The sequence below is a fragment of the Hemiscyllium ocellatum genome, chromosome 38 (genome assembly GCF_020745735.1).
Source record: "Hemiscyllium ocellatum isolate sHemOce1 chromosome 38, sHemOce1.pat.X.cur, whole genome shotgun sequence".
Classification (NCBI taxonomy): Eukaryota; Metazoa; Chordata; class Chondrichthyes; order Orectolobiformes; family Hemiscylliidae; genus Hemiscyllium; species Hemiscyllium ocellatum.
The window spans coordinates 22,630,772-22,654,713 of record NC_083438.1 but is presented as its reverse complement, the minus strand read 5'-3'; the positions used below and the strand labels follow the sequence as shown (position 1 = coordinate 22,654,713).

Below are 23,942 nucleotides of genomic sequence, written 5' to 3'. Positions count from 1 at the left end.
ACTGGAGATCAGAGTCAAGATTGTGGATGCTGGAAAAGCACAGCCAGTCAGGCAGCGTCCAGGGAACAGGAGAGTCGGCATTTCAGGTATAAGCCCTCGATCAGGAATCATGCCTGATGAAGGGCTTATGCCCGAAACGTTGATTCTCCTGCTCCTCAGATGCTGCCTGACCGGCTGCACCTTTCCACCGCCTTTGACGCTGGGAATGAATTGTGAATTTAGATGAAAAGAACCCGGAAAATCTCGGTTGCACCAACTCTTTTCTGAACAGACATACCAGCGTAGTTAACAGGTTGTGGCTGTAACTCCATGAAACTTTAATGAGCAAGTGGACCCCACAAGTTTGTAATAAAGTGAAATCTGAATTCTGCTTTAAGACATCCTCTGGGAGGGAGTTAATATTGTTCATTTTCCGTCGGTTTCCCTGCGGTTTCTGGCTTGTTTGGGCTGCACAGCATTATTGGTAAAGTCCTCAGCTTCCCTCTGAAAACACAATGAAAACAGATTGGAGTGATGCTTGGTATGAAATGTACTGTCCTGTATTGTCATTACATCAACCCGACAGTTACAGTGCACTGCAAGCACTCAAATAAAGAAAACTTTAAAAAACATAGTTAAAAATCACACAACACCAGGTTATAGTCCAACAGGTTTAATTGGAAGCACACTAGCTTTCGGAGCGACAATCACCTGATGAAGGAGCGTCACTCCGAAAGCTAGTGCTTCCAATTAAACCTGTTGGTCTCTAACCTGATGTTGTGTGATTTTTAACTTTGTACACCCCAGTCCAACACCGGCATCTCCACATCTTAAAAAACATACACGTTATCTCAGGCACTGATATAAAATAGGGAGAGGCTGGATCGGCTTGGGCTATTTTCCCTGGAGTGTCGGAGGTTCAGGGGTGACCTTATCGAGGTTTATACAATCATGAGGAGCATGGATAATGTGAATAGCCAAGGTCTTTTTCCCAGGATAGGGGAGTCCAAAAATAGATGGCAGAGGTTGAAGGTGAGAGGAGAAAGATTTAAAAAGGACCTGAGGGGTGACTATTTCACACAGAGGGTGGCACGTGTATGGAATGAGCTGCCAGAGGAAGTGGTGGAGGCTGGTACAATTACAACATTTAAAAGGCATCTGGATGGGTATATGAATGGGAAGGGTTTAAGAGGGATATGGGCCAAATGCTGGCAAATGGGACTAGATTAATTTCGGATATCTGGTTGGCATGGACGAGTTGGAGTGAAGGGTCTGATACCGTGCTGTATAACTCTTACGATTCGAAGATGCACTGCAGAAGTCCACTAAGGCTCCTATTGGAGCCCCTTCCAAACACATGACGACTTCCATCTCAAAGAACAAAGGGCAGCCGATACATGGGAAGACCACTGTCTCCAAGTTCCCCTCCAAGCCCCTGACCATCCTTATCACAGTTCCTTCAGAATCACTAGTTCAAATCCTATGTGCTAATGGGCTGTGAAGTGGCAGATGGAGTTTAATTTATATAAATGTGAGGTGCTGCATTTTGGGAAAGCAAATCTTAGCAGGACTTAGACATTTAATGGTAAGGTCCTAGGGAGTGTTGCTGAACAAAGAGACCTTGGAGTGCAGGTTCATAACTCCTTGAAAGTGGAGTCACAGATAGGTTAATGAAGAAGGCATTTGGTAATCTTTCCTTTATAGGTCAGAGCATTGAGTACAGGAGTTGGGAGGTCATGTTGCGGCTGTACAGGACATTGGTTAGGCCACTTTTGGAATATTGCGTGCAATTCTGGTCTCCTTCCTATTGGAAGGATGTTCTGAAACTTGAAAGGGTTCAGAAAAGATTTACAAGGATGTTGCCAGGGTTGTAGAATTTGAGCTATAGGGAGAGGTTGAATAGGCTGGGGCTGTTTTCGCTGGAGCGTCAGAGGCTGAGGGATGATCTTGTAGAGGTTTATAAAATCATGAGGGGCATGGATATGGTAAATATCTTTTCCCTGGTGTGGTGGAGTCCAGAACTAGAGGGCATAGGTTTAGGGTGAGAGGGGAAAGATATAAAAGAGACCGAAGGGGCAACTTTTTCATGCAAAGGGTGGTCCGTGTACAGAATGGGCTGCCAGAGGATGTGGTGGAGGCTGGTTCAATTACAACATTTAAAAGGCATCTGGGTGGTTATGTAAATAGGAAGTGTTTAGAGGGATATGGGCCAAGTGCTGGCAAATGGGACTAGATTAAATTAGGATATCTGGTTGGCATGGACAAGTTGGATCGAAGGGTCTGTTTCCGTGTTGTACATCTCTATGACTCCATGAGAGACAAGTAAATTGGAAACGCTTTAAATGTTTGTGATAACTTAAGGGATCAAAGGACTCGATTTCCAGTGTATTACCCCAGCAAGTTATCATAACTTAAAGACTTGCCTTACCTCTTGATATACTGCAAATACTCACCTGTTAACTGTCTCACCTGGATAGGGTTACTCAACAACAAAGTCCAGAACTGCAACAAGACAGAGGAGAACATAATCAATTGACTTAATCAATTTGATGAGGCTGAAGCATCCTTCAATGATCTATACTGAGTAATGTACATCCGCTCCAAAACAAATGCTTGCATGTTTACCATCTCAAAAATATTATTGTCTATTGCTTTGTCACATGACTGTGTCACTTATAAATTTCAACGTCCATGTGTCGATGTAAACTATAGGGTAGTGAAGAAGGCGTGTGGTATGCTTGCCTTGATTGGTCAGTGCATTGAGTACAGGAGTTGAGAGGTCATGTTGCGACTGTACAAGACATTGGTTAGACCACTTTTGGAATCCTGCATTCAATTCTGGTCTCCTTCCTATCGGGAGGATCTTGTGAAACTTGCACGGTTCAGAGAGGAATTACAAGTATGTTGTCAGGGTTGGAGGGTTTGAGCTATTGGGAGAGGCTAAATAGGGTGGGGCTGTTTCCCTGAGTGTAGGAGGCTGAGATGTGATCTTACAGAAGTTTATAAAATCATGACGGGCATGGACAGGGTGAATGGACAAGGTCTTTTCCCTGGGTTGTGGGAGTCCAGAACTAGAGGGCACAGGTTTAGGGTGAGATGGGAAAGATAAGAAAGGGACCTAAGAGGCATCATAATCGTGCAGAGGGTGGTGCATGTATGGAATGAGCTGCCAGAGGAAGTGGTGGAGGCTGGTACAATTGCAGCATTTAATAGGCATATGGATGGGGACATGAATAGGAAGGGTTCAGCAGGATAGGGGCCAAGTGCCGGCAAATGGGACGAGCTGAGGTTAGGATATCTGGTCAGCATGGGTGAGTTGGACTGAAGGGTCTGTTCTCTATGACTCGATGTGCTGACACCCTCAGATAGGGACAGGAGGTTGCTTCATGTCCACAGGCCAGTTTCCTCATTCTATGGCACTCAGAATAACATATATTCTCAACTCTCTGTATCCGACTTGGCTGCATCTCCTTCCATATCCTGGACTGCACTGGCAAAGAGTGTTCAGTCTTTCATCCTTTGAGCTCTCATAAAAGGTGCTGGAAAGTGGGACTACTGGAGATAGAAAGCAGTTTCTGTCAGTGATGAGCTGAAGGGCTTCTTCTGCATTGTATGAGTCTATGATTAGAAATGGAGTGACTACTTTCTGAGGATGAAGTTGCCATATACCTGCCTCTCTTTATGTGAAGATGTGTTTCTCCAGACCTGGAGGTTTGGGGTAACTCTGACATGAGGGTTACACCCTTCCAGCTAATCTCTCTCACCAGCACTAAATCTGGTGGCTCAGTGGTTAGCACTCAGTGGGTTCAGTGCATTAGTCAGGGTTCGATCCCAGCCTTGGGCGACTATCTGCGTGGAGTTTGCGTGTTCTCCCCGTGTCTGCGTGGATATCATCTGGGTGCTCCAGTTTCCTCCCACAGTCCACAAATCTGCAGGTTAGGGTGGATTGGCCATGCTAAATTGTCCCATAGTGCCCAGGGATGTGCAGGTTAGGGTGGATTGGCCATGCTAAATTGCCCCATAGTGTTCAGGGATGTGCAGGTTAGGGTGGATTGGCCATGCTAAATTGTCCCATAGTGCCCAGGGATGTGCAGGTTAGGGTGAATTGGCCATGCTAAATTGCCCCATAGTGTTCAGGGATGTGTAGGTTAGGGTGAATTGGCCATGCTAAATTGTCCCATAGTGTTCAGGCTTGTGTGGGTTCAGTGCATTAGTCAGGAGTAAATGTAGAGTAGTCGGGGAATTGGTCTGGGTGGGATACTCTTTGGAGGTTTGGTGTGGACTTGTTGGGCCAAAATGCCTGTTTCCATGCTGTAGGGATTCGATGAAATCTGTGTCTATCCACTGTCTTATCTCCTATGAAATGTTCTCCTGCATTTTTTTGAACAACTTCTGTCAATCCCATGCAGATTGCACTGATTGGTGGGCTAGGGACTCCAGGCCATACTGAGCAATCTGATTGGTCTGTGAGTAGTAGGACCCTGGATGTACCAAACATCAGAGGGATTATGGTGTACTTGTACCTTAAGGTAGCAGGACAGTTGGATTCAAATGGCTAAGGCGGCACGTGAGATACTTGCCTTCATTAGATGAGGCTTAGAGTTTACGAGCTGGGAGCTGTATAAAACATCAGTTAGGTCTCAGCTAGAGTACTGCATGCAATTCTAGAATCCACATTATAGGAGCAAATGGGATAGCAATGGGGCGGGGGGGGGGGAGGCAGAGGGAGATTTACCAAGGGATTGCCTGGGCTGGAGAGTTTCAGTGATGAAGAAAGATTGGACAGAATGGGGATGTTTTCCTCAGAGCTGAGAAGACTGAGGAGGAGGTGCGGAACATGGTTGAGATTATGGATGTAGGTTTGCTCGCTGAGCTGGAAGATTCATTTTCAGATGTTTCGCCACCATACTAGGTAACATTATCAGTGAGCCTCCAGATGAAGCACTGTGGCATGGCCCGCTTTCTATTTATGTGTTTTCCTTGGGTTGGTGATGTAATTTCCTGTGGTGACGTTGTATCCGGTGGTGATGTTATTTCTTGTTCTTTTTTCTCAGGAAGTGATATTGAGATATATAAAATGATGTGGAGCTTAGACAGGAATAAGCGTTTCGCCTTGTTGGAGGGATCAGTGACCGGGGCACAGATTAAAGGTAAGGGGGAGGAGGTTTAGAGGGGGATGTGAGGACAAAAATATTCACCCGGAGGGTGGTGGGGAATGTGGGACTCACTGCCTGTCAGTGTGGGAAAGGTGGAGACCCTCAGCACGCTGAAGAAGTTTCGAGATGTGCACTTGTGGTACCAAGGCTTTCGGCCAAGCCGACTTCTCTGTTTAATAGAATCAAAAGCAGAAGTTGCTGGAAAAGCTCAGCAGATCTGGCAGCATCTGTGAAGAGAAATCATAGTTAACGTTTCAGGGTCCGGTGACGCCTCCTCAGAGCTGATGTTGGCTCGGAAAATGTGAGTATTTATGCAGAGGATAAAATGGGGGCTGGAGGGACGGTGTAAGGAGTAAATGATGAGTGGGGATAAAGCCCAAGGAGAGAAAAGGACATTTGGACTGACCAAGGAGTGGACAGCCATTTAGCTAGCAGGGTGAAGAGTTGTTAATGGAGACTGTTAGTGGCTATCAGTGTGTTATGTGTTCCCGCCTATGTGCTCCACCTTTCCCTCTGACCTATCACTGTCAGCTCCCACCTGCAGCTACCTATCGCTTTCCCAGCTATCTTCCCCCCAGCCCCACCCTCCGACGTGTCCCTGAGACCCCTTACACACACACACACACACACACACACACACACACACACACACACACACACACACACACACACACACACACACTCCCCCCCCTCCACCACGTTCCTGATGAAGGGCTTATGCCTGAAATGTCAACTCTCCTGCTCCTCGGAAGCTGCTTGACCTGTTGTGCCTTCTCCAGCACCAACCCTTGACTCTCCAGCATCTGCCTTCCTCAATTTCTCCCCATAGCAGCGGACTGTGTGGTAACAAGGCCTGGTGCGTGCAGAGGCTGGGGTAAGGACACTGGAGAGTTCAAGCCTTAAGGTTGAAATTGAGTCCAAAGGGGCTGCGGGGACCCCAAGTGGAAAATGAGGTGCTGTTCTTAGAGCTTAGACTGAGCTTTGCTGGATCACTCTTGGTGTGTTGTAAACCTCAATGATTCTGTGAAAGTGATGTTGAATCAAGCAACTTACCTGGCCGGGTACTGGGGATACACCAATACTTGTTTATGATGATAGAAAAGGCAATTATCAAGCAGAAGCTCAGGATCGTGACTAAGGTCAGGGCAGCCCGATATCCTTTACAGAATATAGTCAGGAGATCTGGAAGATGGAAATCAAACACTCAAATGGTGGTCAGCCCAGTGAAAGACACGCTTGCCGGAAATTTGCTGGTACTCAAGTGCAAGAAATTGTCCTTGATTGAGAGTTGCAGATTGGTAGGTTCTAAAATCCAACAGGACTACTAACCAAGCGATGCATTAAACGTTTAAGGGTAATAGCTGCAGAGGTACAATGGGAAACACCACTGTTTAAGGCTCCCAATTTTTCCAGTACACTTCAAAAATTTAGTTTTATGGTACCCCCTCACTTTTCTCAGCTGGATCTTTTGCTCATAAACATCACATCTACTCACATTTACAGACTTATTGGAGGAGTTTGCAATAATTCAGGCTTTAATAAATGCATTAGCACTCTAAAAAGTATCTGCTAGAATATTTTTTAAGACCAGCCTGGTGGGGGAGTGGGAAGGTGGGAATAGTCTCAGAATAAAGTGGCACAAACTTAAGACTGTGATGAGGAAGAAATTCTTCTCTCAGTGGATTGTGAGTCTTTGGAATCCCTTATCATAGATTCATAGATTCCCTACTGTGTGGAAACAGGCCCTTCAGCCCAACAAGTCCGCACTGATCCTCCGAAGAGTAACCCACCCAGACCCATTCCCCTACTACTCTACATTCACCCAGAATAATGCACCTAACCTGCACATCCCTGAACACTATGGGCAATTTAGCACAGCCAATTCACCCTAACCTACACATCCCTGGACACTATGGGACAATTTAGCATGGCCAATCCACCCTAATCTACACATCTCTGGCCACTATGGGACAATTTAGCATGGCCAATCCACCCTAACCTGCACATCCTGAACATTATGGGCAATTTAGCATGGCCAATCTACCAGAACCTGCACATCCCTGGCCACTATGGGACAATTTAGCATGGCCAATCCACCCGAACCTGCACATCCCTGGACACTATCGGACAATTTGGCATGGCCAATCCACCCTAACCTGCACATCCCTGGACACTATCGGACAATTTAGTATGGCCAATCCACCCTAACCTGCACATCCCTGAACACTTTGGGACAATTTAGCATGGCCAATCTACCCTAAACTGCACATCCCTGAACACTTTGGGACAATTTAGCATGGCCAATCCACCCTAACCTGCACATCCCTGAACACTATGGGACAATTTAGCGCGGCCAATCCACCCTAACCTGCACATCCCTGGGCACTATGGGACAATTTAGCACGGCCAATCCACCCTAACCTGCACATCCCTGAACACTATGGGACAATTTAGCATGGCCAATCCACCCTAACCTGCACATCCCTGGGCACTATGGGACAATTTAGCATGGCCAATCCACCCTAACCTGCACATCTTTGGATTGTAGGAGGAAACCGGAGCACCCGGAGGAAACCCACACAGACACGGGGAGAACGTGCAAACTCCACACAGACAGTTGCCCCGAAGCATTAATTGAACCTGGGTCCCTGGCGCTAACACTGAGCCACCGTGCCACTCCCGGGCAGAGTCCCTGTGTATGTTTCAGGCTGGGGTGGTGGGATTCTTGATCAGTCGGGGAATCAAGGCTCACCAAGAAATGACAGGGAGGTGCAGCTGAGGAACATGGGATCAACCATGATCCTTTTGAATGGCAAAAGAGGGGCTGCTTTTCCTATTTCTTCTGGTCGTAAGATTCAACAACATACTCTTGGCAATGGCTTTTATTACCATTGTACAAAATCTCACAGAACACATGAGCAGGTCACGGGGGCACACCAGTTGAAAACCACTGGTTTATTATGATCTTTCAGCCATAATGTACCTTTGGGGTGGAAGAAGAACATGTCTACCTGATGGAGCGGGCCTGAGGGGCTGAATGGCGTACTGCTGTTCCTGTTTTTTATGGTCTTACAGCTTTAGAAGCTGAGGGGTGTCACAGGGGACAGGGAGAGATCAGGAGTACGGCACAGAGATGGAGGATCAATCCTGCTCCTGTCGAGTGATGGCAGAGGCTTGATCGGCTGAATGGCCCACTCCTGTTCCTATTTTGTACACTTGGAGGAGATGCAGGGTTTGACACTTACCGTGAATTTCGCCCATCGCTCTGTGCTGCTTCACATAGATGTGTTTACCAATGAGGAAAATGCAAACCGAAACCAGGAGAACCGCAATGGCCAGGCCAACATTGTAGATTGTGCAATTTGCAGAGAAGTCTGTCAGGCATAGAATTCGCCGATCAGGTCAGCAAAACGATGAGAGTCTCCAACTCAACTTGCTTGACAAGACAAATCTTGGCATCCTGCTCCTCTCCCCCCCCACCATTCCATGCTGTTTGGTGCACAAGACATTGGTAAGGCCAAATGTAGATGACCGGCTGCTGTTCAGGTTCCCCTATTGTATAAAGGACATTATCAAACTGGAAAGAGCGCAGGAAAGTTTTACCGGGGTGTTAGCTGGACTGAAAGGTTCGAGTTGTAGGGGGAAGTTGGGTAGACTGAAACTTCTTTTCCCTGGAGCGCAGGAATCAGAAAGTGATAAGTTTGTCAGCTCGCTGAGCTGGAAGGTTTGTTTTCAGACGTTTCATCACCATACTATGTAACATCATCAGTGCGAGTCTCTGGTGAAGTGCTGGTTGTATGTCCTACCTCTCCCCTATAGGTGGTGGCTTCTTCAGGTGGGTGATATCATTTCCAGTTTTTCTTTTCAAGGGAAGTTAGATAGGGTGAAAGTCAATGTTTTTATTGATGGAGTTCCAGTTGGAATGCCATGCCTCTAAGAATTCTCGTGCGTGTCATTGTTTTCCCTGACCTGGGATGTGTGTGTTGTCCCAGCCAAAATGGCATCCTTCTTTGTCTGTATGTGGAGAAACTAGTGACAGGGTCATGTCTTTTGGTGGCCAGTTGGTGTTCCTGTATCCTGGTGGCAAGTTTCCTGCTAGTTTGTAGTGTTTTTTACAGTTCTCGCATGGTATCTTGTAAATGACATTAGTTTTGCTGGTGGTATCAGAAAGGTGATCTTATCGGGGTTTATAAAACCATGAGAAGCATTGATGAGGTGATGATTTGGAGATGCTGGTGTTGGACGGGGGTGTACAAAGTTAAAAATCACACAACACCAGGTTATAGTCCAACAGGTGTAATTGAAAGCACTAGCTTTCGGAGCGCTGCTCCTTCGTCAGGTGGTTGTGGAGTACACAGCCACTTGATGAAAAAGCGTCACTCCAAAAGCTAGTGTGCTTTCAATTAAACCTGTTGGACTATAACCTGGTGTTGTGTGATTTTTAATATTGATGAGGTGGATAGCCAACAGATTTTCCCCATGGGTAGGACAGTCGACACCTAAAGGGAATAGGTGAGAGTGGAGAGACACAAAGGGTCCAGAGGGACAATCTTTTCACACAGAGGGTGGTGAGTGTCTGGAATGGGTTTCCAGATGCAGTGGTGGAGGTGAGTACAATTTTGTCATTTAAGAAATGTTTCGACATGGATGGGGTATGTATGGAGGGATATGGACCAAATATGGGATTAGCTTAATTGTGAAAACTGGGCGGCACGGACAAGTTGGGCCGAACGGCCTGTTTCCATGCTGTAAACCTCGATGACTGACCATTCCGTCAACACGGGTGGGACTTTGCAGGACATAAAGCAGTTATACCAATTCATACATTACAACAGTGCACTGATTAAAACATGGTAACATTGTCCAAGACATTGGTTTGGCTGCATTTAGAAGACTGTGTACAGTTCTGGTCGCCACATTACCAAAAGGATGTGGACGCTTTGGAGAGGGTGCAGAGAAGGTTTACGAGGATGTTGCCTGGTATGGAAGGTGCTAGCTATGAAAAGAGGTTGAGTAGGTTAGGTTTATTTTCACTAGAAAAAAGAAGATTGAGGGGGGACCTGATTGAGGTTTACAAAACCATGAAGGGTATAGACAGGGTGGATAGGGACAAGCTTTTTCCCAGGGTGAAGGATTCAATAACGAGAGGTGGAAAGTTTAAGGGGGATACACGCGGCAAGTACTTCACACAGAGGGTGGTGGGTGTTTGGAATGCGTTGCCAGCAGAGCTGGTACAGGCAGGCATGGTAGATTCATTTAAGATGTGTCTGCACAGATGCATGAGTAGGTGGGGAGGAGAGGGATACAAATTAGATTACTTACAGTATAGAAACAGGCCCTTTGGCCCAACAAGTCCACACCGACCCACCCCCCTACATTTACCCCGTCACCTAACACTATGGGCAATTTAGCATGGCCAGTTCACCTAACCTGCACATTTTTGGACTATGGGAGGAAACACACGCACACACGGGGAGAATGTGCAAACTCCACACAGTCAGTCATCTGAGGCAGGAATTGAACCTGGGTCTCAGGCGCTGTGAGGCAGCAGTGCTAACCACTGTGCCACCATATCGCCCACTTTGCTTAGGAATTGACCAACGGGTTTAGACCGTAGATTTGGATTAGCACAGGCTTGGAGGGCTGAACGGCCTGTTCCTGGGCTGTAAAGTTTCTTTGTTTTTCTTTGTTCTATTCCAGAACAAGCTAAGGCTGTGAAAAGGATGTTGAACTATAAACACCTTATCCCTCAAATTGGGTGGGTGGTGGAGGGGGGAAGGTATTGCAATATTACAGGTTGTCAGATCTATCTCCCGATGAAAGGCTTTTGCCGAAACATCGATTTTCCTGCTCTCTGGATGCTGCCTGACCTGCTGTGCTTTTTCAGCACCACTCTAACCTGGAAATAGTTCCACTCAACTGATTCCTGTGATGAGGAAGGAATATAGAATCACATGAAAACATGAGACATAGATAAGCTGCAGAGCTGGACTGAGAGGTGGCAAAAGGAGTTTAACACAGACAAGTGTGAGGTGATTCACTTTGGTCGGTGTAACCGGAATGCAAAGTACCAAAGTAATGGTAAGATTCTTGGTAGTGTAGATGAGCAGAGAGATCTCGGTGTCCAGGTACACAGATCCTTGAAAGTTGCCACCCAGGTTGACAGGGTTGTTAAGAAGGCATACAGTGTTTTAGCTTTTATTAATAGAGGGATTGAGTGCCGGAACCATGAGGTTATGCTACAGCTGTACAAAACTCTGGTGCAGCCACACTTGGAGTATTGTGTACAGTTCTGGTCACAGCATTATAAGAAGGATGTGGAAGCTTTGGAAAGGGTGCAGAGGAGATTTACTAGGATGTTGCCTGGTATGGAGGGAAGGTCTTACGAGGAAAGGCTGAGGGACTTGAGACTATTTTCGTTGGAGAGAAGAAGGTTGAGAGATGACTTAATAGAGACATTTGAGATAATCAGAGGATTAGATAGGGTGGACAGGGAGAGCCTTTTTCCAAGTATGGTGACGGCGAGCATGAGGGGGCATAGTTTTAAATTGAGGGGTGATAGATATAGGCCAGATGTCAGAGGTAGTTTCTTTACTCAGAGAGTAGTAAGGGTATGGAATGCTTTGCCTGCAATGGTAGTAGATTCACCAACTTTAAGTACACTTAGGTCATCATTGGACAAGCATATGGACATACATGGAATAGTGTAGGTTAGATGGGCTTCAGATTGGTATGACAGGTCGGCGCAACATTGAGGGCCGAAGGGCCTGTACTGCGCTGTAATGTTCTTGTTCTAAAACCCTTTGGTCCAACTCATCCATGCTGACCAAGTTGCCCCAACTAAACCCAGACCTCTTTCCTGCATTTGACCCACATCCCGCAAAACATTTCCTATCCCCTATAACTTTTATGTACAAATGTCTTTTAAATGTTGCCACTGTAGCTGCATCTATCACTTTCTCTGGCAGCTTCTTCCACATACAAACCATCCACTGTGTGCAAAAGTTGTCCCTTTGGTTCCTTTTAAATCTTTCTCCTCTCTCCTTAAAAATACATGCCCTAGTTTTGAATTACTCCAGCCTAGGCAAAAGGCCTTTGTATTCACCTTATCCATACTCCTTATGATCTATAAAGTGAACCCTCAATCTCTCGTGCTCCAGCGAAAAAAAGCCCAGCCTATCCAATCTCTCCTTCTAGCTCAAACCCTCCAGTCCTGGTAACGTCCTTGTCATGCTCTTTCTGATCAGCCATGACGTCATTGAACGTAGGCTCAAAGAGATGAATGGCCTCCTGTTCCTTATGGTCTTAGGGAGATCAATTGCTTTATTGCAGTTGTCCAGGGCATTTTGGGGTCTGATCAGTAATAATATGCACAGTTTAGGTCTCCTTATTTGAGAAATTATCTAGTAATGTTGAAAAAGCTTGAACGAGGAAACAGAAGTAAATAAATAAGAGGTTTCCCTTTTAAGATGGAATACAAAGAGTTTTTGTTTCATCTCTTCGAGGGTCGTGAGTCTGTGGAAATAGCTTCGCTGGAAAGGTGTAGACGCTTGGTCATTGAATCTACTCAAGGCTGAGTTTGATAGACAGAGGAGGAAACGCAAGGTAAAAGGAGGGAGGCAAGGATCTAAATTTAAGACCAGAACCAGATCTGTTTTGATCTATTAGAATGACAAATTGTTCCCGACCAGAGTCGAGAGTGTGTTGCTGGAAAAGCACAGCAGGTCAGGCAGCATTCGAGGAGCAGGAGAGTCGACATTTCGGGCAAAAGCCCTTCATCAGGAATGAGGCTTGTGAGGAGGGAGGGGAAGGGGGAGGTGCTGAGAGATAAATGGGAGGGGGTGGTGCTGGGGAGGAAGGTAGCTGAGAGTGCAATAGGTGGATGGAGGTGGGGGTAAAAGTGATAGGTCAGAGGGGAGGTTAGAGCGGATAGGTGGGAAGGAAGATGGGCAGGTGGGACAGGACATGAGGGCGGTGCTGAACTGGAAGGTTGGATCTGGGATAAGGCGAGGGAAGAGGAAAATTAGGAAACTGGTGAGATCCACATTGATGCCGTGGGGTTGGAGGGTCCCGAGGTGGAAGATAAGGTGTTATTCCTCCAGGGTGGTTAGGGAGTGGTGATGGAGGAGGCCCAGGACCTGCATGAACCTGGTGGAGTGGGAGGGGGAGTTGAAGTGTTATGGACCAGACCAGACCCCCTGAAAATACTTTAAGGTAGCCTTGACCCTAAATTTTACTTCTTTTTTGAACTCAGAGGTGAAGTGCCTCTTTCAGATGCAAATTAATGGGTCAAACCATTCAGTGTTAAGCATTCAATTTTTTAAACTGCTGTAGTTAAAGTCCAATCAAAGAAAGAGGAATTTCGGATAACAACTGTGCTGGAAGGCCTAGCATAATAACAGACCCCGTAACAGATATTACTAATTAACTTCCAACATAGTAACATTCCATAAACATTACCTTTGGCAAAAAAAAGGTAAGTTCAGTCACGGATTCTCACATCCAGGAGGCGAAAAACAGCAAGAGGAATTTCAGAGAGTTGGAGCCAGGAGGACATTACTGAAGCTTCCAACTCTGTTGACATCGCAGTAGCTTCTGACGTTAGTGAGGAACTAAAATCTAGAAACCCCACTCTGTGACAGTTGGCCACACCCATTCAGGCTGTGAAAAAAAAACCCAAGGCCTCCCAAGCTGATGATGCAAGTGCTCTTATTTAACCAGTTCTGCACCTCTGCTTTACAACCTCTCCTCGAAAAAGAAACAGGACAAAATAACCTCAAAAAGTGACAGCATTGGTGCAAACACAAGTTCAGAAGGCCAGCTGTTATGCCCCAAATTTACAGCCTCTCCCCATTTTCTTTTGATTGAGTTCAGTGGCACAGAAAAGCCAGCTGCTTTAAGTTTGGAATAATTTTCTGTTCGACAAAGGAAGTCGTCTCCATGTAACCTCAGAATATACAGACCTACACTGAGTCATACAGCAGACCCTTCTGTTCAATTTGTCCATGCCAATTACATTTCCCAAACTGAACTAGTCCCATTTGCCTGCGTTTGGTCTATTTCCCTCTAAACCTATCCTATTTGCGTACCCGTCAAAATGCCTATTGAGTGTTGTAACTGTACCTGCATCCACCAGCTCGTGTGTCGTTCATTCCACATATGAACCACCTTCTAGAGCATTAAAGCACAGTACAGGTCCTTCGGCCCTCGATGTTGCGCCAACCTGTGAAATCAATCTGAAGCCCATCTAACCTATGCTATTCCATTCTTGTCCATATACCTACCCAACGACCATTTAAAGGCCAGTAAAGTTGGCGAGTCTACTACTGTTGCAGACACTGCGTTCCATGCCCCTACGACTCTCTGAGTAAAGAAACTACCTCTAACATCTGTCCTATACCACAGTGTGAAACAACTGCCCCTCAGATCCCTTTTAAATCTTTCTCCTCTCACCTTTAACTTTGACCCCTAGTTGTGAACATCCCCACCCTTGGCAGTTCAACAGTGCAAAGAAAATAGTCATCATGCCCAGACCCGTTGCAAATTCTTTCACCCTAATCTAACCAAACTAGGAACAGGAACCTCAGCAGAGGGACAAGATGTTCGAGATAATTCAATTAGCAATCAAATGGGCAAAATAAGGTTAGATACCCTACAGTGTGGAAACAGGCACTTCGGCCCTCAGAGTCCACCCTGACCTTCTGAAGCGAAACCCACCCAGACCCATTGTCCATATTTACCCCTGACAGGGCAGCACGGTGGCTCAGTGGTTAACACTGCTGCCTCACAGCACCAGGGTCCTAGGTACAATCCCAGCCTCGGGTGACTGTCTGTGTGGAGTTTGCACATTCTTCCCGTGTCTGTGTGGGTTTCCTCCCACAGTCCAAAGATGTGCAGGTCAGGGTGGATTGGCCATGCTAAATGGTTCATAGTGTTCAATGCATTAGTCAGAGGGTAATGGGTCTGGGTGGGTTACTCTTCCAAGGGCCGAAGGGCCTGTTTCCATACTGTAGGGAATCTAATGCACCTAACACTAAGGGCAGTTTAGCTCAGCCAATTCACTGAGCCTGCATATCTTTGGACTGTAGGAGGCAACCTACACAGACATTGGGAGAATATGTAAACTCCACACAGACAGTCACCCGAGGTGGGAACCGAACCCAGGTCCTTGGTGCTATGAGGCAGCAGTGCTAACCACTGAGCCACCACGCTGCCCTAAGTGCAAGTTTTCACCAAGTAACTCTTTAATCCAACAATTGTAGCAGGTACTCACTGAATACTTGAAGGGTGATAATGGCTGATGCTGAGATACCGGTGGGGGACTCCAGAGTGATTGTAAACTCTGTGAAGCTGTAGGAATGCACAGAGAATAGAAGGAGGGATGCATTTGGTAAGAGGTCTATCCAGAAGAACTTGTGCTGTGTTGTATTCTGAATGGTGCCGTCCCACTGGAAAAGCGTTTCCCCATTGGCAACCCAGCTTCCATTGTTCACTTCCCCGGATATATGAACAGACAGGATGACACGGGCTCCAGACTGTGCTTTGATGCTGCTGAGCTCTGGGGAGATGCTGAGAGGCTGTGGCTGCGCTGGGAGACAGGACAATAGGTCAGTCAACTACATTAAACTTCTTGTAACTGATCACTCCTAGAGTGGGCCAACTTGCTGTTTCTACATGAGGCTGCGAGAGATGTATTTAAATCTAATGACCAACATAACTGTCCTCCTTATTAATAATCTTTTTAGTCATTCCCACAGGATATGGGGGTCTCTGGCTGGGCCCAACATTTATTGTCCATCCCTAATTGCCCCTTGAGAAGTTGGTGGTGAGCTGCCTTCTTGGACTGCTGCAGTCTACCTGCTGTAAGTTGACCCACAATTCCATCAGGGAGGGAATTCTGGGATTTTGACCCAGTGGTAGTGAAGGAACGGCAACATATTTCCAAGTCGGGACGGGGAGTGACTTTGAGGGGAACTTGTAGGTGGTTGTGTTTGCGTGTATCTGTTGCTCTTGTCTTTCTAGACGGAAGTGGTCATGGGATTGGAAGACACTTTCTGAGGATCTTTGGTGAGTTTCTGTAGTGCATCTTGTCGATGGTACACACTGTTGCTACTGAGCGTCGGTGGCAGAGGGAACGGGTGTTTGTGGCTGTAGTGCCAATCAAGCAGGGGTTGCTTTGTCCTGGGTGGTGTCAAGCTTCTCTAGTGTTGTCGGAGCTGCCCCCATCAGGGAAGGTAGGGAGTATTCCATCACACTCTTGACTTGCAGATGGCGGACAGGTTTTGCAGAGTCAGGAGGTGCAGTATTCCGAGCCTCTGACCTGCTCCTGTAGCCGCTGTGTTAATGTGGTGAGTCTAGTGGAATTTCTGGTCAATGGTAATCCCTAGGTATGCACATCCCAAAGACTGCTGCTGTTCACCACTAACCCTTCCAGGGTAGTGAAGGATGGGGAGCAAAAGCTGTCTGAGCGAGGAACACCCACATCTCATGTGCAATAGAATAGAAACATTTGTTGTGATATGCCCCACCAACACTTGACACATAGAGTCATAGAGATGTACAGCAGGGAAACAGACCCTTCGGTCTAACCCTCGGCCGACCAGATATCCCAATTCAATCTAGTCCCACCTGCCAGCACCCGGCCCATATCCCTCCAAACCCTTCCTATTCATATACCCATCCAAATGCCTCTTAAATGTTGCAATTTTACCAGCCTCCACCACTTCCTCTGGCAGCTCATTCCATACATGTACCACCCTCTGCATGAAAAAGTTGCCCCTTAGGTCTCTTTTACATCTTTCCCCTCTCACCCTAAATCTATGTCCTCTAGTTCTGGACTCCCCCACCCCAGGGAAAAGACTTTGTCTATTTACCCTAACAGCCAGAAGTACTCAACCTGTAACAAAAACAGAAATTGCTGGAGAAACTCAGGAGATCTGGTAGGTTCTGTGGGAGACAATTAATGTCTCAGGTCCCCTAACCCTTCTTCAGAATGCTGCCAGACTTCCTGAGTTTCTCCAGCAATTTCTGGCCTTTGTTTCACATTACCAGCATCCACAGTTCTTTGTTTCATTTCGGTAGTTGACTATTCTGGGCAATGATGGGCAACATTAAATAGGCAACCCAGTTATTTTGCTGGCCCTTGCTTTCTTTAATTTGGGAAACAGCAGCAACTTACTGACAACATTCAGTTCGATTTTGGCTGTCCTCGTGTCTCCGGACGCTGTACTCATGGTCACATCGTATTCTCCAGTGTCCAATACCCGAACCGATTTCAGTTTCAGTGAAGTCTTGGAGGAGATTGCGGCCCGCCCACTGTAATCGGGGCTGATCTCGGGGGATGTGTCACTCCACCAGGCGACAGCTTTCCCTCCAAACGTCCAGCTCCCGTGCTTCACCTCTTGTGAAGGACTCGCTGACAGAATGACTGTGTCCCCAGCAACGGCATTAATCTTGCCGCCTTCAACGCTGATGGTAAAAGGAGCAGACTTTGCTAGGTGAAAGCAAAAAAAAACTGATAATAGTCCAGATTCTGCAGTTGTAATGACAGTGAATCTGTCAGCTTCTACCCTCATTACAACAGTGATGGATAATCAAGCATATAAATGCTTCTTTATTCATCCATGTTATTTGCTGGATGGCCAGCCAGTGATGCTAACAGTGTGGGTTCAATTCCCACACTGGCTGAGGTTAGCACTCTCCTTCTCCATCCATTGGCTTCACAGTAGGAGACAGAGAATGGTGGTGGAGGGTAGTTTCTCAGACTGGAGTCTTGTCACCAGCAGTGTTCCTCAGGGATAATTTCTGGGTCCTCTTCTGTTTGTCGTTTATATGAATGAACTGGATACATGTACAAAAGGCATGGTTAGTAAGGTTGCAGGCGATACCAAAATTGGTGGCATAGTAGAGAGCAAAGAAAGCTTTCTAAGATTACAAAGGGATCTTGATCAAATGGATCAATGGGTTGAAAAATGGGACTAGATTGGATACCCCATTGGCATGGACCAGTTGGATCGAAGGATCTGTTTCCATGCTGTACATCTCTGTGACTCTATGGCAGAGTTCAAACTGGATAAATGCAAGGAATGGCATTTTGGAAAAACAAACAAGGGCCGGGCTTATACAATGAATGGTAGGGCCTTGAGTAGTGTTGGAGAACAGAGGGACCTAGGGGTTCAGGTGCGTAACTCTTTGAAGTTTGCATCACATATAAGCAGAGTGGTTAAAAAGGCATTTAATATGCTTGCCTTCGTTGCTATAGGAGTTGATGTTGTATAGGACGTTGGTGAGGCCTCTTTTGGGCTACTGTGCCCAGTTCTGGTCACCTAGTTATTGGAATGACATTATTAAGCTGAAGGGGGTTCAAAGGAGATTTACAATGACGGTGCTGGATATGGAAGGCTTGCGTTATAAAGAAATGCTGGTTAGGCTGGGGCTATTTTTACTGGAGTGCAGGAGACTGAGAGGTGACCTTATAGTAGTTTGCAAAATGATGAGAGGTATAGAGAGGGTTAATCATAGAATCCCTACAGTGTGGAAACAGGCCATTCGGCCCAACAAATCCACGCCAACCTTCTAAAGAGTAACCAACCCAGACACGTTCCCCTGCATTTACCCTTGACTAATGCACCTAACCTACAAACCCTGAATGCTATGGGACAATTTAGCATGGCCAATTCACCCTAACCTGCACATCTTTGGACTGTGGGAGAAAACCCACACAGACTCAGGGAGAACATGCAAACTCCACACAGCCAGTTGCCTGAGGCTGGAATCAAATCCAGGTCCCTGGTGCTATGAGGCCGCAGTACTTACCACGGAGCCACCGTGCCACTCTGTTAATGTCCTGTGCTGACAATGGGAGGTGTCTTTTCCCTAAGAGGGGGGATCTCAAGACTAGAGGGCACATTTTTAACGTGAGAGGATGGACATTGTAAAAAGACATGAGGGGCAAATTTTTTACACAGAGGGTGGTTCACATGTGTAATGAACTCCCTGAGGAAGTGTTGGATGCAGGTACAATTACAATGTTTAAAAGATATTATTCCTGTTCAGATTACTTAGAGTGTGGAAACAGGCCCTTTGGCCCAACAAGTCCACACTGACCCTTTGAAGAGCAACCCACCCAGACCCATTCCCCTACACCTAACACTACAGGCAATTTAGCCTGGCCAATTCACCTAACCTGCACATTTTTGGACTGTGGGAGGAAACCCACGCAGATACGGGGAGAATGTGAAAGCTCCACACAGACAGTCGCCTGAGGCAGGAATTGAACCAGGATTTCTGGCGCTGTGAGGCAGCAGTGCTAACCACTGAGCTACTGTGCCACCCACAGAATGATTAATTGGTTTATTCTTTTCTTCCATGGGTGTTGCTGGCAAGGCAAGCATTTGTTGAACTGAGTAGCTTGCTGGACTGTTTCAGATGGCAGTTCAGAATCAGCCATATTGCTGTGGGTATGGAGTTACATGTCAGTCAACCAGGTAAAGAAGGCAAATTCCCTTCACAAAAGGAATCAGTCAATCAAATGGGTCATTATTACTGATGACAAGGTTTAAAATCCAGCTTTATTCACTGAATTCCAGTTCCACCAACTGATATTGCGAGATTTGAATCTATATCTCAAACCTTGACCTCTGGATTACTAGCCCAGTGACAATGCTATTACACCACCATCTCCCTCTCTGAACAGAATTCAAATCTCTCAACTTATCGAGTTTGGCTGAATCACAGAGTCTCAGTTACACCTTTGACTCAGAATAAAAGTCTGGCAGATCAGCTGGTCAACCACCTGATGATGGAGCAGCACTCGGAAAGCTTGTGCTTCCAAATAAACCCGTTGGACTACAGCCTGGTGTTGTGTGGTTTTTAACTTTGTACACCCCAGTCCAATACTGGTGTCTCCAAATCAGATCAGAACAGGTTCACTTGAGTAATTCTCTGTGTGGAGGTATTGTCTCACAAGCAAAGGGAAGCATCGTGGTTCAGTAGTTAGCACTGTTGCCTCACAGCACTAGGGACCAGGTTTGATTCCAGCCTCAGGCAACTGGCTGTGTGGAGTTTGCACGTTCTCCCCGTGTCTGCGTGAGTTTCCTCCGGGTGCTCCACTTTCCTCCCTCAGTCCAAAGATGTATGGGTCAGGTGGATTGGCCATGGGAAATGTAAGGCCCAGGGTGGAATGCTCTTTCAAGGGTCAGTGTGGACTCAATGGGCTGAATGGCCTGCTTATGCATTGTAGGGGTTCCATGATGTCGAAGACAAACAGATGGGGACTCTGTGCAGTGTGCTTTAGAAGGATGAGAGGTGATCTCATTGAAAGATGTCAGATTCTTCAGGAGCTTTCCTGGGTAAAAGAGGTGTCCCTTCATGGGAGAGTCTAGGACCAGAGTGTAGAGTCTCAGAATAAAGGGGTGGCCAATTTAAGAATGAGATGAGTAGGAATTTCCTTTCCCTCAGAGTTGTGAGTCTTGTAACTCCTTGCTGTGGGGGCAGAGTCCTTCGATATATTTGAGGCTGAGATAGATTTTTGATCAGTCGTGGAATCAGTGGTTATGGGGAACGAGCAGGGAAGTGGCCGTGAGAAATGTCAGATCAGCCACTTTCATATAGAATGGCAGACCAGGCTTGAGGGGCTGAATGGACTATTCCTGCTCCTATTTCTTATGGTCTTAGCTTGTACAGGTGCAGTGGCTCAGTGGTTAGCATTACTGCCTCACAGCACCAGGGACCCAGGTTTGATTCCTGCCTTGGGTGACTGTCTGTGTGGAGTCTGCACGTTCTCCCCGTGTCTGCATGGACTTGCTCCGGTTTCCTCCCCCAATGTGCAGGTTAGGGTGGGCTGGCCATGCTAAATCGTGGATGGTGCATTAGTCAGGGGTAAACATAGGGGGATGGGTTACTCTCTGGAGGGTTGGGGTTGAAGGGCTTGTTTCCACACTGTAGGGAATCTGATCTAGAGTTTGGCTGAATCACAGAGTCTGAATTATACCTCTGACACAGAATTACAAGTATCGTACCCGGCCAAGACAAACAGAAAGAAGCGAAAAGCAGAAATAACTCGAGAAACAGCAGGTCTGACAGAGAGAGAAAAAGCAAACTCAATGTTTCGGCTCCAGTGACCTGTGTTCTGAAGCGTTAAGACTGCTTTCTCTCTTCCCAAATGCTGTCAGACCTGCTGAGTTTCTCTAGCAATTGCTGTCTTTCATCTCAGAGCTTAAGCACCTACAGTTCTTTATTTTTATAAACATAAACGCAGGGCGGTACGATGATTTAGCAGTTAGCACTGCTGCCTCACAGCACCAGGGTCCCAGGTTGGATTCCAGCCTCAGGTAACTGCCTATGTCGAATTTGCACATTCTCCCTGTGTCTGTGGGGGCTTCCTTTCACAGAGGTGCAGGCCAGGTGAATTGGCCTTGCTAAATTGTGCGTTATTCAGAGGGAAATGGGCCTGGGTGGGTTACTCTTCGGAGGGTCGGTGTGGACGTGTTGGGCCAAAGGGCCTGTTTCCACACTGTAGGGAATCAAATCGAATCTAAGCATTTTATATCAATAAATAAAACACCAAATGAGCCTCATCACATGCCCAATTCAAGTTATGGAGTCATAGACACTTCCAGCACAGAAACAGATCCCTCAGTCCATTGCCATGGCGACCATAATCCTGAACTCAACTAGATCCATCTGCCTGCACTTAGCATGTAATTCTCCAAATATTTCCTATTCCTGTACTTATCTAAATGTCATGATTTGGAGATGCCGGTGTTGGGCTGGGATGGACAAAGTTAAAAACCACACAACACCAGGCTATAGTCCAACAGGTTTATTTGGAAGCACTAGCTCTCGAAGTGATGCTCCTTCATCAGGTGGTTGTCTAGATGTCTTTTAAACATTCTAACTGGACCCACATCCACCACTTCCTCTGGAAGTTCATTCCACACACGGTCCACCCTTTGATGAAACAAAGTTAAAAACCACACAACACCAGGTTCTAGTCCAACCGGTTTAATTGGAAGCACACCAGTCCAACACTGGCATCTCCAAACCATGACTACTATCGGCACCACTAACCTTTGTTGAAACAAATTGCCTCCCGTGTCTTTTTTAAACAATTTTCTCCTCTCACCTTTAAAATACGCCCCTGGTCTTGAAATCCCCCACACGAGGGAAAAGGCATGCACCTTATCCATGCCCCTCCTGATTTTATAAACTTCTGTAAGGTCACCTTCCTGTAACAGGGTGATCAGGACTGGACACTATTCCAGCAGACGCCTCTCCAACATCCTGTACATCTTCAAAATAACATCCCAACTCCAACATTCTTGTGAGCAATGAAGGCAAGTATGCTAAAGGCCTTCTTAACTGCCCTATCTCGATCTGATGCAAACTTGAAAGCATTTTGTACCTGAACTCCTTGGTCTCTCTGTTCCATAACACTCCCCAGTGCCCTACTTTAATCGTTTAAGTCCTGTCTTTGTTTATCTTAACAAAATGTGGTACATTTATCTGAAGTAAACTCCATTTGCCACTCATCTGCCTATTCACCCAATTGATCAAGATGTTCTTGTAATCTTAGGTGACCTTCTTCACTGCCCACTCCACTGTCTTGGTGTCATCCATAAACTTATGAAACATGCTTTCTATAGGTTCACCTGAATCATTTCTATAAATGACAAACAAAAGTGGACCCAGCGCTGATCCCTGTGGAACACCCTGGTCACAAGTCTCCAATCTGAACAACACCCCTCCATCACCACCCTGTCTCTCACCATAAAGCCCATTTTGTGACTAATTGGCAAGTTCACCCTGAATCCCGTGTGATCGAACTTTGCTAATTATAGTCCATCATGTGAAACCTTGTCAAACTGAAGTCCAAGTGAACACTGTCTACCGCTCGGCCCATGTTGATCTGCTCATTGTCGATTACAAGAGACAGGAAACTTACGGAACACGTTCAAAGTGACCTTGGCTTTGCCTTCTTGTCCAGTCGGGGAGTCCATCGTCACCCAGTAATCCCCAGCGTCTTTGAGAGTTACTGAGAGGAGGAGGAGGGACGTGTTGTCCAAAAGCAGCACCTTGCGTTTGGTGTAGGCGACGTTGAGGTCAGGCGGCTCGACGGTCCACAGGACGATGGACTCACCGCCAAACTTCCAGAAACCACTCGAGACGGGGGAGGAGGGTCTCACCGGGAGGGTGACTCGATCACCCACGGTGGCGTTGACCTCTGGCTTGTACACGAAGATACTGAAAGGCTCAGCTGTGGGAACAATTCCAAGGTATCTCCGTTAGGAAGGAACCCAGAGAGGAAAGCAACACACAGGGGCTGCCTTTTACTTTTACCCTCAGGAGGTCCCCAAAACTTCCAGTTGCCTGCTCTGACCCGGCCTACTGATACCCAAAGAGATTCTCACCGTATGATAGGACGAAGCACACCACGGAGATGATGAATCCAGCTCTCTCCATTTTGGCAGAAGTGTCTCTGATCCGGTGTTTTCACTGGAGTCCTGTTCCCAGGAGCGTCACATGAGCGGTTTGCGAAGACTGGGGAAAGACAAGTGACTGGCTGCTCTGTTTGCTGGTCATACACTTGTCAACGAGCTCCAAGTGCAATCATTGTCAGTTCCCATTGTTCTGTGGTTTCCTCTCCTTCTGTCTGGACTGGAGACTACGATCATTTCGCCCTGGTCGCTTACTCCAGATGAAAGGGATCTTTGCCTGAGGAAAAGGAATATTCTATCCGCGTCCCAGCTCTCACAACTCGACACCACTGCAAATAATGTTGCCTTGTCAAGCTCCCAGCTGAGCAAG

The 23,942-nt window shown here is 46.7% G+C and overlaps 1 protein-coding gene across 3 annotated transcripts; it reads right to left on the bottom strand.

The window, feature by feature from the left end:
- Nucleotides 1–293: 293 nt before the first annotated feature.
- Nucleotides 294–23,803, bottom strand: LOC132833961 (carcinoembryonic antigen-related cell adhesion molecule 21-like). Of its 3 annotated transcripts, XM_060852661.1 has the most exons (8): nt 23,546–23,803; nt 23,080–23,391; nt 17,314–17,628; nt 15,409–15,723; nt 8,381–8,509; nt 6,189–6,317; nt 2,433–2,481; nt 294–483 (listed from the first exon to the last, which is right to left on the bottom strand). In XM_060852661.1, the coding sequence occupies exons 1-7, from the start codon at nt 23,595–23,597 to the stop codon at nt 2,459–2,461; spliced, it is 1,275 nt and encodes a 424-aa protein (XP_060708644.1). In that variant the 5' UTR covers nt 23,598–23,803; the 3' UTR covers nt 294–483; nt 2,433–2,458. The 3 variants fall into 3 exon arrangements, with proteins under 3 accessions (XP_060708644.1, XP_060708645.1, XP_060708646.1); XM_060852662.1 differs by lacking the exon at nt 8,381–8,509 and having other exon boundaries at nt 23,546–23,801; XM_060852663.1 differs by lacking the exons at nt 6,189–6,317; nt 8,381–8,509.
- Nucleotides 23,804–23,942: the final 139 nt, after the last annotated feature.

What these genes read in the sequence shown, in the direction of transcription:
- LOC132833961 (XM_060852661.1), bottom strand. Translation starts at nt 23,597, where the DNA reads ATGGAGAGAGCTGGATTCATCATCTCCGTGGTGTGCTTCGTCCTATCA. An exon ending in GGTCACTTTGAACGTGTTCC is followed by an intron (nt 17,629 to 23,079) that starts GTAAGTTTCCTG and finishes GCTTTCACCTAG; the next exon opens with CAAAGTCTGCTCCTTTTACC. An exon ending in TATCACCCTTCAAGTATTCA is followed by an intron (nt 8,510 to 15,408) that starts GTGAGTACCTGC and finishes TATGCCTGACAG; the next exon opens with ACTTCTCTGCAAATTGCACA.